Source organism: Rhizomucor pusillus (genome assembly GCF_041956525.1).
Source record: "Rhizomucor pusillus strain CBS 183.67 unplaced genomic scaffold VTP01scaffold_4, whole genome shotgun sequence".
Lineage (NCBI taxonomy): Eukaryota > Fungi > Mucoromycota > Mucoromycetes > Mucorales > Lichtheimiaceae > Rhizomucor > Rhizomucor pusillus.
The window spans coordinates 58,454-72,876 of record NW_027192146.1 but is presented as its reverse complement, the minus strand read 5'-3'; the positions used below and the strand labels follow the sequence as shown (position 1 = coordinate 72,876).

Sequence of the window (14,423 nt, the reverse complement as noted above, 5' to 3'; positions counted from 1 at the left end):
ACATTCTCTATTTCATTACCGTGCAACGTCAAAACGGAACATTGGCCACTATGTACTTGTAGTCTGGATCTGACAATACGACTACATGAGACTAAGATAGAGCTTGCCAGCCAATGTATCTCAGAGCGACATACTGAGAACCATCTGCGCTGATGAGCAGTATTCGCCTCGTCTGCCTCACGAATTAAACATCTACTCAAAGCACGAAAGATATGTTCCTCTTTCATCGGAGTCCATTGCAGTCACTGAAGGCGGAGTCGCGCGATTCCGTAAACAGCAAAAGGCTGTCAAATTTTCCTTTACGAGACGGGACGGCTTCCACGCGCCCTTTCACTAAATGTCTGAACTCGCTAGCGACCAATTTGTTGGCAGTAGCATCTTTGGCTTTGGATCGCAGGCCATGCCGGCCGGTGGCGAGGGCATTCCACCTTCCACACCTGCTAACATGGACGTTGATACGGCCGGACAGAATGATATAGCCAGCCAGGCACAGCAACGCATTCCAGGATTTTCGGCAGAAAGTGTTCCCAAAGTAATCGATGAAGTTGCTGTTACTCTTACAGGCGCCTTTGAGGATTTCTTGGAAAAGTAGGCGAGAAACTGCCATCCGATCGAGGATGCAAGACTGACATTGTTGTTGTAGCTTCAAAGAGGAAAATTCGTCCTTAGTGCACAACACTGGCAGCCAATGGAAAAATCATCCGTACATGTTCCAGCTTGAACAGCTCGAGGTCCGCGACTGCGAAACAATTTACGTCGATTTCAGCCATGTTAGACAGCATGATGGCTCGCTAGCAGATGCTATTTTGGAACAATATTATCGGTAATGGGAGCATACGGCGTTATTCCTTTGCATGTGTCAGCATCTTATACAGCTTGTAGATTCATGCCCTACCTTCGACGAGCAGTACAGAACGTTGTCAAGAGGCGGTTCCCTAACTATGCCTATTCAAAGACTCCCTCGGTTGTTCCTACCGGCGAATCGCTTTTGCGTGAATTCTCTGTCGCATTTTATGGTGTTCCTGAGATTGCTCGTGTCAGACAGCTACGTACCGATAAGGTCGGTCGACTGATCAGCATGAGCGGTACAGTCACCAGAACGACCGAAGTGCGACCAGAACTCTTGTATGGCTCTTTCACCTGCAATGAATGTGGCAAGGTTATGAATGATGTCGTACAACAGTTCCGATACACGGAGGTAAAGAAAATAATGTATATTAGAGTTTGAGAAATTACAAGGAACTTATCATCGCTTCTGCAGCCTGCCATGTGCCGAGGTCTTCAGTGCTTTAACAGACAGCATTGGACATTGAATGTTGAGCAATCCCATTTTGTCGATTGGCAGAAAATCCGTATCCAGGAGAATGCAAACGAAATTCCTACTGGCAGTATGCCTAGAAGGTAATTTGGAGTAACTTCAATCAATGATAACTGGCGATTGATCATTGATCTGTGAATATAGTTTGGATGTTATCGTACGAGGAGAACTTGTCGAAAGAGCAAAGGCTGGTGACAAATGCATCTTCACCGGCACGTTGATTGTCGTCCCAGATACATCTGCATTTAGAACCCCCGGCACCTCTGTGGAATCTCAGAGAGATACCAATACTAGACCCCGTGAAGGCGTTGCCAACGAGGGTGTTACGGGTCTCAAATCACTCGGTGTTCGTGATTTGACATATCGTCTTGCATTTTTGGCATGCATGGTCCAGCCTGCCACTCACAGCAAGGTCTGTAGTTGCTTTTGTAACCACATTTGGGCAAACGTATTGACATCCTGCTGTTTACCGTACAGGCAACAACTTCCAATTTATATGGCATTGACGAAGAAAACGAATCGACGCAGCAAGTCTTGTCCGATTTTACTCAAAGTGAGGTCGACCAATTGAAGCAAATGATGCAAGATCCTGCTATCTACTCAAAGCTATACAGCAGTATTGCTCCTAATGTCTTTGGTAGGTACCTCAGTACTTGTACGCATGTGTAAGAAATATATTAAACCTTCTGCATAGGTCACGAGGTTGTTAAGAAGGGTGTTCTTCTTCAACTTCTGGGTGGTGTGCACAAACAGACTCCCGAAGGGATGAATCTCCGTGGCGATATCAATGTTTGCATTGTGGGTGATCCTAGTACAAGCAAGAGTCAATTCTTGAAGTATGTGACTGGATATAATACATCGAGAATGCATAGTGCTTACGTATATCGCAAATAGATATGTCAGTGGCTTTATGCCAAGAGCTGTCTATACATCTGGTAAAGCCTCCAGCGCTGCGGGTTTAACAGCATCCGTTATCAAAGATGAAGAAACTGGTGAATTTTCTATTGAAGCTGGTGCATTGATGCTTGCAGACAATGGTATCTGCTGCATCGATGAATTTGACAAGATGGATATCAAAGATCAGGTTGCTATCCACGAAGCTATGGAACAGCAAACCATTTCTATTGCCAAGGCTGGTATTCAAGCCAGCTTGAATGCTAGAACAAGTATTTTGGCAGCAGCAAACCCTGTTAGCGGCCGTTACAATCGTAAATTGACTCTGAAGGTACGTATCGCTGCAGCGAAAAAGATTTTACACAGATCACGCTAACTAGATAAATCACAGCAAAATATCAACATGTCAGCGCCAATCATGTCACGTTTCGATCTGTTCTTTGTCGTATTGGATGACTGCAATGATGTTACCGATTACAACATTGCTCGTCATATTATTAATGTTCATCGTATGCAAGATGATTATATTCGACCTGTTTATTCTACGGAGCAACTTCAGCGTTACATTCGATATGCCAGAACGCTGAAGCCAAAGATGACACACGCTGCAGCGCAGAAACTTGCCGACTGCTATCGCGACCTCAGACAAGGCGATCTTCAGGGAATGTCGAAGAACTCTTACCGTATCACTGTCCGACAATTGGAAAGTATGATTCGATTGTCAGAGGCTATTGCCCGAGCTCACTGTCAAGAGGAGGTACGAGAAATGGAGCTATTGTTTCGTCAAAGATTGATAAACTGATCCATTTCTGCAGATCAGAGAAGCATATGTTGCACAAGCTCACAACTTGCTCCAGCAATCCATCATCCGAGTTGTGCAAGAGGATGTTGATATTGAAGACCCTCTTGCCGCAGATGCTGTCATGTCCAGCGCTGAAGCTCTTGAGGGAATGCAGGGTCTTCGGATCGATGACACTGCTGCCGAAGAAGAACAGGGAAGCATGCAAGTTGATAATGCACAGCAAGCCAATGGATCACACAGAATGCGTATCGATTATGAAACCTTTGTGCAAATTAAGCTGTTGTTGGCACACAAGCTGCGCGCTGTTCAAGATTCTTCTGAGGAAGGCAAGTGTTTCTTAAGATGATGCTTATTGTTGCTCAAGTATCTAATATGCTGGATTGCTAGAATCTGTGGGTATGAACCGCAGCGAACTGATCCAGTGGTACCTCGAACAACGAGAAAGCAGCGTTGTGGATGAAGAAGACCTTCTACGTGAAGAAGAACTTGTCAAGAAGGTCATCAAGAAACTTTGCAAACCGGAATACGAAACCTTCATTGCTATCCGGCAAAGTGCGCAATACATTAGCGAACCATCTCAAGAGACTGCGACGACGGACGCTTCTGGCGAAGATGATCCCATCATCATGCTTCATCCTAACTGTGTTCTTTTGGACGATTAAGTTTGCATTTTCTTCTAATCCATCTAATATTTTCCTGTTTTCTTTTTTCTTTATCATGTTCTGTAAATATCCATAAAATAATCTCATATTCGAGGAAGAATTAAAATTCGCATTTCAATATCGGTTTGCAGTGAAATTAATGCATTTCGTTTCAGTGATCGCATTGTGAAAACACATACGAACATATTGTGCATTTTTGAGCGCATACGCCACATGATGATGATATTTGTACACCCTGACGTGACAACTATTACAATCTCATCACAACATCTAGCAGAATTCTTCGGCAATTATCTACCAAACTTCACAACAAGACAAATAGTAAAGTGCTGTTAGTTTAAATTCATAGTTTATATGGTACATTTGATGCAATTGAAAGCAAAGAAAGGTTACAGGCAGTCAAAATGTGCGTGAATCAGGGATATGAAAAGTGTATATGCGGAGAGATATTTAGGTGTGTGGCAAATGGTGGAGTTGAGGTATGCTTTTAGTTGGTAATTTGAACCTTGATTGCACCCGTAGAGTAGTCTGCAGCAGTTTCGAACGCCTTGACTGCATCCATGAATTCGAACTTGTGGGTAATCAAATGCTTGACTTGCAATTTGCCACTGGCCAACAAGGCAATTGCACGAGGATAAGTGTGATGATATCGGAACAGACCACGGATGTCCACTTCTCTCATAGCAAAGTTGTTGACTGGCAAAGTCTGGTCATTCTTGCCAACACCGACAAGGCAGCAAGTACCAGCATCGCGAGTGGCCATGATAGCAGCACGGAAAGATGACTCGATACCAGTGCATTCCAGAGAGCATTCCACACCGTCACCAGTAAGCGCGCGGATATCACGGGCGATATCGACATCAGACAATTGCGGATTCACTTGGTAAGTGTAGTCAGCACCCATCTTTTCTGCATATTCCAGTCTGCCTGCTTGAACATCGGTGACGATGATAGGGCTGACGCCGATTGCCTTGGCAACGGCAAGGACCATAAGGCCGATGGGACCACATCCAGTAATCAACAAGGAACGTCCAAAGCTGGCACCGACGCGTTCAATGGCAGCAATGGCGACGCTGAGCGGTTCCAAAAGTGCACCTTCTTCATATGAGATGTTGTCAGGAATTCTGTTGAGACGATGTTTAGCACGTGAGAAACAAACAAACAAACAAATGCAAGACAATTCTCGAATACTTACTTGTGAAGCCATCTAGCTGGGTGGGTAATGTATTTAGCGAGAAGACCGTCGTATGGTGGGGTAGATTTGAAGACAACCTGGGGGCAGAGGTGGTAGCGACCCTTCATGCATTGGTCGCACAGTGAGCATGGAATGCCACTAGTGGAAATAAGAATACGACGTTTAGAATATTGAACATTGGGCATACGTTGTAATATGTACTTACGCTTCAATAGCAACACGATCGCCAACCTTCAAAGAGGTAACGCCAGGACCAACAGCGGTGACAATACCGGCGCTTTCGTGGCCAAGCAATTGAGGTCGAGTAACTGGGAAAATACCGATTTCTCCGTATTTCCATAGATGCACATCAGAGCCACAGATACCAGTAGCCTTCACTTGTACTTGGACTTCGCCCTCGCCGGGGGTGGGCACAGGGATTTCGACGACTTGAAGGTCATTTATCTTGTTAAGCAGGACGCCATAGTTCTTCTCGGGAGGCTGCTCCTGGGAGGGCGTGATGGTGTTTGCAAGGGTATCCACCAAGGTAGCAGCAGCGACAGTTGCAGTAGCGTTGTTAGCAGTAGTAGGAGTAGCTTGTGCAGTAGCGTTCAGCACGGACATTGCAGTGTATTATAGTAGAACAGAGAGAAAAGTAAAGAGAAGGTTTTAGCACGCAGGTTACAGTGGGCTGTTGGCTGGAGTTTTTATACGGTATTTAAGCCGACCGTAGTTTCCAAAAGAAGCAGCGGTTAAGAAAAGGACGAATCGGGTTAAAGAACGACAGAAGTGCACAAATGGGGCAAAATGGGGTAGAGCTGAAAGCCAACCAGATTCGTGCCCACAAACAAAAAACATGGAGTTGTCATACCGACATGCAGGTTGCCTAGAGAAACGGGGTTCTTTTATTATTGACTAGCCCGCGCTAAACCTTTTTCAAAATTGAGGCATGGCTTGAGCTTACTGATCCTTTGCTAAAGGTTTCAGCTCGGGATCATAGCCAAACATCCTTTGGCACAACGACCTAAAGTCGACGTGTCATTCCGATGGTTTCGCCATGCAGTTCAGGTTTGAAGTGCTAGATGGCTTACCTCTTGTCCTGGTTGTTGATCAGCAAATTGACCGATGCGCTGCCTCTCCATGCAGGCATAGACATTGATAGCGCCGTATCGAGACTAGAAAGATAAGATGATCAGATCGACATCTCGTAAGTATTATAAAATATTTACTCTGTATCCAATGCCCTATTCACGGTGATCTGAAAAATGCAGCTCCCCACATCTATTGCAATAATGACATGGCTTTTAATCAGGCGGGGAATGTTCCCTGTTTCGCGCAATATTTACGTTACCTAGCTGTCTCAGTTTCTCTTGTGTCGGCTCTTCAAAAGCTTCCAGTTTCGGCATCAGTTCCGTTAACAAAGTTTCCAGCTCTGAGTCCGAAATCTGAATCTTGCGTCGATCATCCTTAATCTCACGTTCAAGCAATGGCATGCCCTCAGACGTCAAGCGGAAGGGCGCATTGTCTCCACCAATCAGCGATCCTTGTCGTACAAACAGTCGTACACCCGTGTTGACGATGTGCAACCTATCAACGTCCCGAGCCTGCAACACAGACTTCACTGCACGAGAACAAAAGTAAATAATCCTGTTTTTGGCACCTTCTTCTGAGCGCAAGAGGTACTGGTCGCGCGGGAATGTCTCATCTAATCCGTAGTAATCGCTGATTTCATATAATCAGGGGTAAATGCGGAGCATAACATATAACATCATTTACATGATATGTGATCGAGTATTACTTACATCAATGCGTCGACATCCGGGTTCGTTGGAGACATTACTTCAAACGGGGCCTCCTTCATATGCGGCACGTCCTTTTTCGCCTTCTTTTTCGAACCGGCGTCTTCCTCGGCCGTACGCTTCGCCGGTACACCAGCTGCTTCTGGTTTATCCGCAGATGACTCCTCCGTCTCCTGTTCTTGTGCGACCGACCGCAACAATCCCTCATCCTGAGCCTCAGCAGCTTCAGAAGCTGCGGGCTCTTCTTCAGCCTTTGCCATGTTGGCTCTGTCAGCTGCACTAAATGCCTTGGTCTTTTCAAAAACTGCCACAAAGAAACCTCCAGTATTCTGCTGGTGCGGATAAATTCTTAAGCTTCAGACAATAACGACTCTTAGTCAATGCATTCTTCCGCGGATCTGGTTGCATGACTTCTTTACCATCTTTCCAAATTTAGCTCCTTCACGTTGTCAGGGGGGAACAGAGATTCGGGAAGCTTCCTTTTCTGCCTGGTCTCTTCGACTTCATCGGGTGAAGAAATAAAACGGCCGTCTCGACTCATGACCTAGACCAGAGTGAATGGGTTGCTCTTCTCCATATTTCCCATGGCTAGCACGCTTTGTTACCTTCCAAGTTGTCAAGCCTGGCTTTCGACGCAGCTGAGGCAGCTCATTGGAGACGTCCACAAGACGCAATGCACCTTTACAGAAATATTTCAGTCAGTTTAGAAATATATCACATGAAATGGATTCCTTTGCAGAATAGTTCACCTTCCGTGAGACGTAGAACTTCTGCTACAACAGCTTCATTTTCAACGGGGTTAAAGGAACATGTAGAATAGACCATTCTTCCTCCGACTTTTAGCAGTTGAGCACCGCGTAAAAAGATCTGTACTTGCACCCTTTTGAAAATGGCTGTCAGAAAGTAGCAGAGGCAACACAGTATTCCGGTCACATAACTTACTTGTGTAATGCAAGGGCTGCGGTGTGGCTCCATTCTTTCCAGATTTTCTCGTTCTTTCTTAACGTGCCGTCACCGCTAATGCAAAATCATGATCAGGTTCCGGGGCTCCACGCAGTCTGTTTCTTCCGATTTCTATACACTTACCTGCACGGAACATCACACAGAACACGGTCGAATTGCCATGGCACGTGCCGGCCCTGTGAATTGGTCTTATCCACAATAGTATTTTAGAAAAATGACAAACGCAATGGTAAGGTCTAAGTTTACCACGTGAATGTTTGGCATATGTGACGCATCGTGATTAGTTGCCATAAAGCAAGGAGACTGAAGTCGTTTAGATTGATGCACCAACATGTGGCTACGTTTGTAGTCTGCGTCATTTGCAACCACGAGACCGGCTAAGTAAACAATAAAACTCTTAGAACCATTCTTCGTCTGCGCCCATACACATGAGGTCATTAACTCATACCTGGCATTTCATTCAATTTATCGTTTGCATGCACAGCTTCGATTATTTGGGCAGTCTTAGAGCCCGGTGCTGCGCACATGTCGAGGACCCACTGGTGTGGTTTTACGTCCATAAGAAGGACAGGGACCATACTAACGGCTTCTTGCCGGCTGATATTTCCCTATCATGCAGAAGTCAAAATTCTGAATGCAGGTGTCAAAACGTCGAATGAGCTTACTGCTTCAGTCTCGGAGACAACGAACTTTTGAAATCTGGAGAACTCTGGAGATCTGCGCAGGACGCTCCGTGGTACATTCAGCTGCCATCCTAATCTTTCAGGATACCTGTAATTTGACAATAAGTTATTGCTTTTTCTTAACTGTCCAGTTGAGATATATACCATGGAAGTGGGTAGGGCGGTTCAAACACTTCACCATCCACGCTGACATTTTGCATACTAGGTACAAAGACTTTTTCTATAATTTCTCGAACCTGAATAGCATTGCTACATGCGACCCGTCAGTAAAGGTATTCCATATTCATTCCGTAAACATCGAATTACCTTCTTGTGCCCGTGATACGGAATGTCGTTGGTAAAGTTGTCTGTAGAGTTTTGTAAAACTCCTCAAACTCCTGATCATCTAGGATATTTTGACTCTATTCCCCACAATTGTTAGACAATCAGTATAAGCTCTATGTTCAAACAAGGATCATATATACTTTGTAATATTCCTTAAACTTGTCGTTCTCCTTGACAAGTTCTGGGTAAGATCCGCGTTGCTCGGAATTACCCTAGATCGCGCACCCAATTTAGCTATCGCTTCATAGTTGCAAGCATGCGCATTTACCTTCTTTTGAGCACCTTTGTTTCTTTTCCATCGGCCGCCCATTGTGGCAAATGATCTGCTGACGTTTATGATCGTTCTTGCAAACAGCGCCAAGTTGAAAAAAAAATTATTTTTTCCTTTCAAGGACAATGGTGACACAGGATACTGATGCGAGTCAATGTACAGTACTCCCAGACATTGATTCGCGATTAAGCCTTCTCTACATCGCACTTGTATTCTAGCGTTGCTCAATGTGTAGAGATGATTGATATCAAATGCAGTCTCTTAACTAGGAGTTTCTAGGATAAACTTTATAACAACCGGACTCCTCCACACCCAGAGTACTATTTCTTTGACCTATTATTTCTTTGATACCTTCATGAAGACTTTCTACTACAGCGAGTTGTGTAATATTATATCTGTATATTTAATGTTAGAGCGTTTCTATCTTGTACTGAGTCGCATACTTAAGAACAAATAGCCCTTCAAACTGTTATCCTATGTGTCTTTTCCAGAATTTTGAAGGCACTGCAGTTCAAGCTTTATAATGAAAAATATACTTTTTTGTTCATTCACATATCTTAACTAACTCTGGCAATAGGCACACAGAGTTGGAGACAATGCACTGATACGGATTCAATATATACCATTGCGCAACAGCGACAGTGTCGCCGCTTGTGGCGACATCTGACTGCTGCTGCGCAGATTTGCTGAGTGTCACGAAAAACGCGTTTCAATTGACAGCGAACGCGTCTGGACTCTCCCGGCTTTTATTCTGACCGCGTCAACATGGGCCGATTAATACGTCTGGAAATCGAAAACTTCAAATCGTACAAGGGGCACCAGACTATAGGTCCCTTCCACAAGTTTACAAGCGTTATAGGTCCTAATGGATCAGGTGAGAACCTATTCATTTTGGATCCAGGAACCGAGTAATAAACAACATCGTAGGCAAATCAAACCTCATGGACGCCATTTCCTTCGTTCTTGGTGTTCATTCTTCGCACTTGCGCTCGCAAACACTTAAAGACATGATCTACAGGTCAAGTGCGCTCTCAGCAGAAGGTGACGAAGGAAGTTCGGCTGCTTCAACCCGCCCTCCACGTCGCGCATATGTTATGCTCGCATATGAGAATGCACAGGGCCGAGAAATACGGTTTATGAGAACAATCAATCACAATGGTCAATCTGAATATCGAATCAACGACAAGCAGGTTCCATATTCGCAGTACAATGCTGCCTTGGAGAAGGAGAATATCCTTGTGAAGGCAAAGAATTTCCTCGTCTTTCAAGGAGACGTGGAATCCGTAGCCAGCCAAAACCCTAAAGATCTTACAAAGCTTATCGAGCAGATCAGCGGGTAACTTGCAAATATAATATGGATTTATTTACCATTTGTTAAAGCATCCGTGGTATCTTTATAGGTCCTGGGAGTATAAGGAGGAATACGACCGGTTAAAACTTGCTCAGGACAGAGCAATCGAGAATAGCGCCCATGCCTTTAACAAGAAACGAGGAGTAACTTCAGAGATCAAGCAATACCAAGAACAGAAAAAGGAGGCCGAGAAATTTGAGGCACTTGTGCGCGAAAGACGCGACACTGTCGTCCAGTATCTACTGTGGAAGCTCTTCCATGTTGAACAGCACACAGCAGCTCTGGAAGAGGAAGCAAATCAAAAGAGAGTAGCAATGGATGATGCAAACGAAGAACAGGTAAATAATACATGTTATTGCACGAATTCCAGCCGTAGCTGATTTCATATCTGCAGCGTGAATTGGAGCAAGAATTCAGAAATGCCCGAAAACAGCAAGCGTTGGCACATAGAGAACGTACTAGAACAGAGCTCCAAATTAAGAAATTGAAAAAGACTTTAAAGGACGAGGTGTGCACCATTTTTACAGCTTTTGCGTACTGTAGCCGTTTATTGATTTGGAAATAGCGTCCGAGTTCGATCAATATCGATGAAAAAATTGCGCATTTGAAAAAGAAGTTGGAACAAACCAAGATCTCCGGCGAACGAGTGAAGCGTGACCATGACCAACAGGTAGAGGATAATATATAGTTATTCTATTACAGGTTGACATAAGCTGAATATATGTACTAGGTCCAAGCCGTCGAAGACTTGAAAGATAGTCTCTCCAAGCTTAACGAAGCGATACAGAATTATGAAGGTACTAGTCAGCAAAAGGCGAACCTACAACAGCAGATAACTTAATTCATTATAGCAAGCTTGCCTAAAAAGGAATTAGCTAAAGGTCCTGTTCTCAATGCAGAGCAGATTGCGGAATATGAGAGACTGTAAGATAATATCTGTAATTGGTGTTAATGGAACATTAGCTGAATGATCTGTCGTATAGAAAGCAGCAAGTAAGCATTAGAGCTGTTGCAGAACAGCAAAATTTGGAGAATCTTCAAAGACGATACAAGCTGGAGCAGGAAAATGAAAAACGTCTCTCGAGCAAACTGGAGGAACTCGAAACAAGAAAGAAGCAATTGCTGGAAACACAGAGCGAGCTTCAAGAGCATCAGGAATCTTTGAAGCTAGATACACAACGCATGCAGGAACAATTGCAGGCTCGAAAAGAAGAACTGCTTTCTTTGGAGCAGGAGCGTAAAGATATCCAGTGAGTATTGTAGTTGCCGGCATTTGATACTCGGTCTAACGTGCATATTAGCATTCGCGAGACTGACCTGAACGAGAAATTGCAAGATGTCCTTGTACGCTTGATGGAAGCCAAAGTCGACCAGCGAGAATCGGAGAAGGAGACCAGATTTAATGAATGCCTTGTAATGATGAAGCAAATCTTTCCTGGTAATGCAAAGAATAAACTATATCCAAAGCTGCCTTCTAACAAATCATTTAAAAGGTGTGCATGGGAGATTATCGGAATTATGCCGCCCTACTCAGCGCAAATACGATGTGGCAGTTGCAACGACATTAGGACGAAACATGGACTCCATCGTTGTGGACGATCAGAAAACAGCTATTGAGTGTATCCATGTATGTTTCTAATTTCTTTTTGTTTTACGCGTAATTATATGTTTCAATCGGATCACTGACTGGATAAGGCAGTATATGCGCGATCACCATGTCGGTACTGCAACATTTTTGCCGCTTAGTACTATCAGTGCCGCTCCAGTGAACGATCGTTTCAGAAACTACGCACGAGGAGCTCGATTGGCTGTGGATATCATAGAATCCGATAGGAAGTACGAAAATGTCGTGCGATATGCCTGTGGCAACACGCTTGTATGTGACACCATGCAAATCGCCAAACAAATTTGCTATGATCAGAACGAAAATGTCAGAGGTAAAGTTGTTGCATAAGGGAGTAGTTTCCAATCTATTTACCATATCTTAGCCGTTACTCTGGAGGGTACGGTTATCCATGCAAGTGGTCTCATAACTGGTGGTCAAAGTGGCAACCAGGCAAGACCTAGATGGCAAGATCAAGACTTGGAAGGTACGTGTGCTTGGCCCATTTATTGCTCAATTTGTTAGATTATTCATTCTCTGTGTAGTATTGATTAAGACCCGTGACAAACTGCTCGCTGAACTTGGAGAACTTAACAAGAAAAAGCGTTATGGCAGCGCAGAAGAAGCAGCAAAGAGCGACTGTGCAGGACTTGAAAGTCGATTAGCTGTACTGGAAAAGGAAATGGTAATATGACACCTATGAGGCGAATGTTGTTTGCAATATACTTAATATGCCATATGACGATAGGTTGTTACCCAACAAAAGTTGCAGGATGTCCAAGCCGAAGGAAGACATGTAGAAAGCGAATTGGTAAACAGCGAGCTTCCTCGGAAACAGGTAAATAGCTTGTCTTTCCGATAGTTGCCAGTCACTAACAACCAAATAGGTTCAAGAAAAGCTGAAAGATCTGCGAAGCAATATTGAACGAGTCAAAGCATCAGTCTCTACAGTCGAAGATGAGATATTTGCAGACTTTTGCTCTCGCATTGATGTACAGAATATTCGGGAATATGAATCTTTACACTTTGATCTTTCTGCCGAGGTTACCGAACAGAGAGCAGCTTTCGTCGGACAGAAATCGCGACTGGAAACGCAATTGTCGTTCGAAACTGAACAGCTATCCGAACTTGGCGCAAGATTACAGAACATGGAGCAGACATTCAAAGTCGATACGGAAGCCCTCCAACAGCTTGAACTCGAATCATCCAACTTGGCAGAACGTATAGAAAAAACAAAACAGGAACTAGATACCCTAAACCATGATCTCGAACAGAAGTCGGCTACAGAGGAGGAAAAGCGCCAGACTGTAGAAGAATTGCGTCGCAAGCTTGAAGGCAAAGGACACGACGTGGAGTCATATCTAAAAGAGATTGGCAAATTTGAAGCAGAAATCGAAAAAGTCAGCGCTGAACGTGTGGCGATTTTCAGAAAGTGCAAACTCGAAGATATTGAACTGCCGCTTTCAAGAGGGTCAATGGAAGACGTTATCATGGATGATGCTACACTTGGGGTATGGATACTTTTACAAAGGCTATATATGGCGACTAACCGTTTCATTAGTCACAAACACAAAATAATACTTTATCGAGTTCAATGGACCTGGATGAGCCTTCACAGCTATCTATCAGATCAGCAGATTGGACTGTTGAAGTTGATTACTCCATGTTGCCCGAAGAATTGCGCCGCGATGGAGGATCTGCTAAAGATAACGAATTCAAAGAAGAAATCAAGCGATTAGGAATGCAAATCGATGAAATGGCACCGAATCTCAAGGCAATTGATCGACTCGACGGTGTTGAAAGCCGTTTAAGAGATGTGGAAGAATCTTTTGATACAGCAAGGAGAGCTGCAAAGCGAGCCAAAGACGAGTTTAATGCTGTGAAACGTGAACGGTAAGCGCAATATACTTCTACTAACTTGTCATTTGCCTGACAAATATTACAGTTACAAGCGATTCTACGACGCTTTCAGCCATATCTCTGAGCGGATCGACCAGGTCTATAAAGAGCTGACAAAAGATGCCAACGCTCCCCAAGGCGGAACTGCCTACCTTACCTTGGAAGACAATGATGAGCCATACCTTCAAGGCATCAAGTATCATGTTACACCTCCAACAAAGCGCTTCAGAGATATGGATGAACTATCTGGAGGCGAGAAGAGCATTGCTGCGCTTGCTCTGTTGTTGGCGATTCACAGCTATCAACCATCGCCATTCTTCGTGTTGGACGAAGTGGATGCAGCCTTGGATAACATCAATGTTACCAAGATTGCGGCTTACATTCGGGAACACGCAAGCGAAGATTTCCAGTTTATCGTGATTTCTTTGAAGAGTTCACTGTACGAAAAGGCGGAGAGCTTAGTGGGAATTTACAGAGATCAAGATATTAATTCAAGCAAGACACTGACTCTAAAGGTATGTATTTCTCCTAGGTAGACAAACAATCGTGATTCCTAGTTAACATTTCTCTCGTTGGTTTAGCTCGATGAATACCAGGAATGAAGAATAAACTATGTAGCACAAGCATTTCTTTTTTCATTTGCATTATTTGTAAAAGCACAAGAATTAATGCTTTTTTTT

The 14,423-nt window shown here is 44.0% G+C and overlaps 4 protein-coding genes across 4 annotated transcripts; 2 read left to right on the top strand and 2 right to left on the bottom strand.

Moving 5' to 3' along the window:
- Positions 1-337: 337 nt before the first annotated feature.
- VTP01DRAFT_7314 (uncharacterized protein) lies at positions 338-3,676 on the top strand (the record flags this gene model as incomplete). The annotated part of the gene is made up of 11 exons (XM_069386313.1): positions 338-588; positions 644-823; positions 883-1,198; positions 1,262-1,401; positions 1,463-1,730; positions 1,796-1,955; positions 2,013-2,154; positions 2,213-2,543; positions 2,604-2,969; positions 3,028-3,340; positions 3,402-3,676. 11 exons carry the CDS (start codon positions 338-340, stop codon positions 3,674-3,676), a joined length of 2,742 nt encoding a protein of 913 aa, XP_069241780.1.
- A 487-nt stretch (positions 3,677-4,163) lies between these two features.
- VTP01DRAFT_7313 (uncharacterized protein) lies at positions 4,164-5,474 on the bottom strand (the record flags this gene model as incomplete). The annotated part of the gene is made up of 3 exons (XM_069386312.1): positions 4,164-4,800; positions 4,872-5,009; positions 5,077-5,474. 3 exons carry the CDS (start codon positions 5,472-5,474, stop codon positions 4,164-4,166), a joined length of 1,173 nt encoding a protein of 390 aa, XP_069241779.1.
- Positions 5,475-5,810: 336 nt separating this feature from the next.
- On the bottom strand, positions 5,811-8,929 carry VTP01DRAFT_7312 (uncharacterized protein; the record flags this gene model as incomplete). Its single annotated transcript, XM_069386311.1, has 17 exons — positions 5,811-5,874; positions 5,942-6,025; positions 6,080-6,131; positions 6,202-6,572; positions 6,653-7,003; positions 7,069-7,193; positions 7,255-7,328; positions 7,399-7,529; positions 7,592-7,666; positions 7,736-7,800; positions 7,859-7,989; positions 8,061-8,220; positions 8,278-8,383; positions 8,440-8,544; positions 8,602-8,696; positions 8,760-8,831; positions 8,888-8,929. The coding sequence occupies 17 exons, from the start codon at positions 8,927-8,929 to the stop codon at positions 5,811-5,813; spliced, it is 2,103 nt and encodes a 700-aa protein (XP_069241778.1).
- A 726-nt stretch (positions 8,930-9,655) lies between these two features.
- Positions 9,656-14,345, top strand: VTP01DRAFT_7311 (uncharacterized protein; the record flags this gene model as incomplete). The annotated part of the gene is made up of 18 exons (XM_069386310.1): positions 9,656-9,764; positions 9,818-10,226; positions 10,291-10,579; positions 10,636-10,749; positions 10,807-10,911; positions 10,972-11,038; positions 11,093-11,165; positions 11,225-11,491; positions 11,543-11,679; positions 11,735-11,868; positions 11,941-12,178; positions 12,230-12,331; positions 12,390-12,529; positions 12,593-12,682; positions 12,732-13,355; positions 13,406-13,737; positions 13,790-14,258; positions 14,325-14,345. The coding sequence occupies 18 exons, from the start codon at positions 9,656-9,658 to the stop codon at positions 14,343-14,345; spliced, it is 3,720 nt and encodes a 1,239-aa protein (XP_069241777.1).
- Positions 14,346-14,423: the final 78 nt, after the last annotated feature.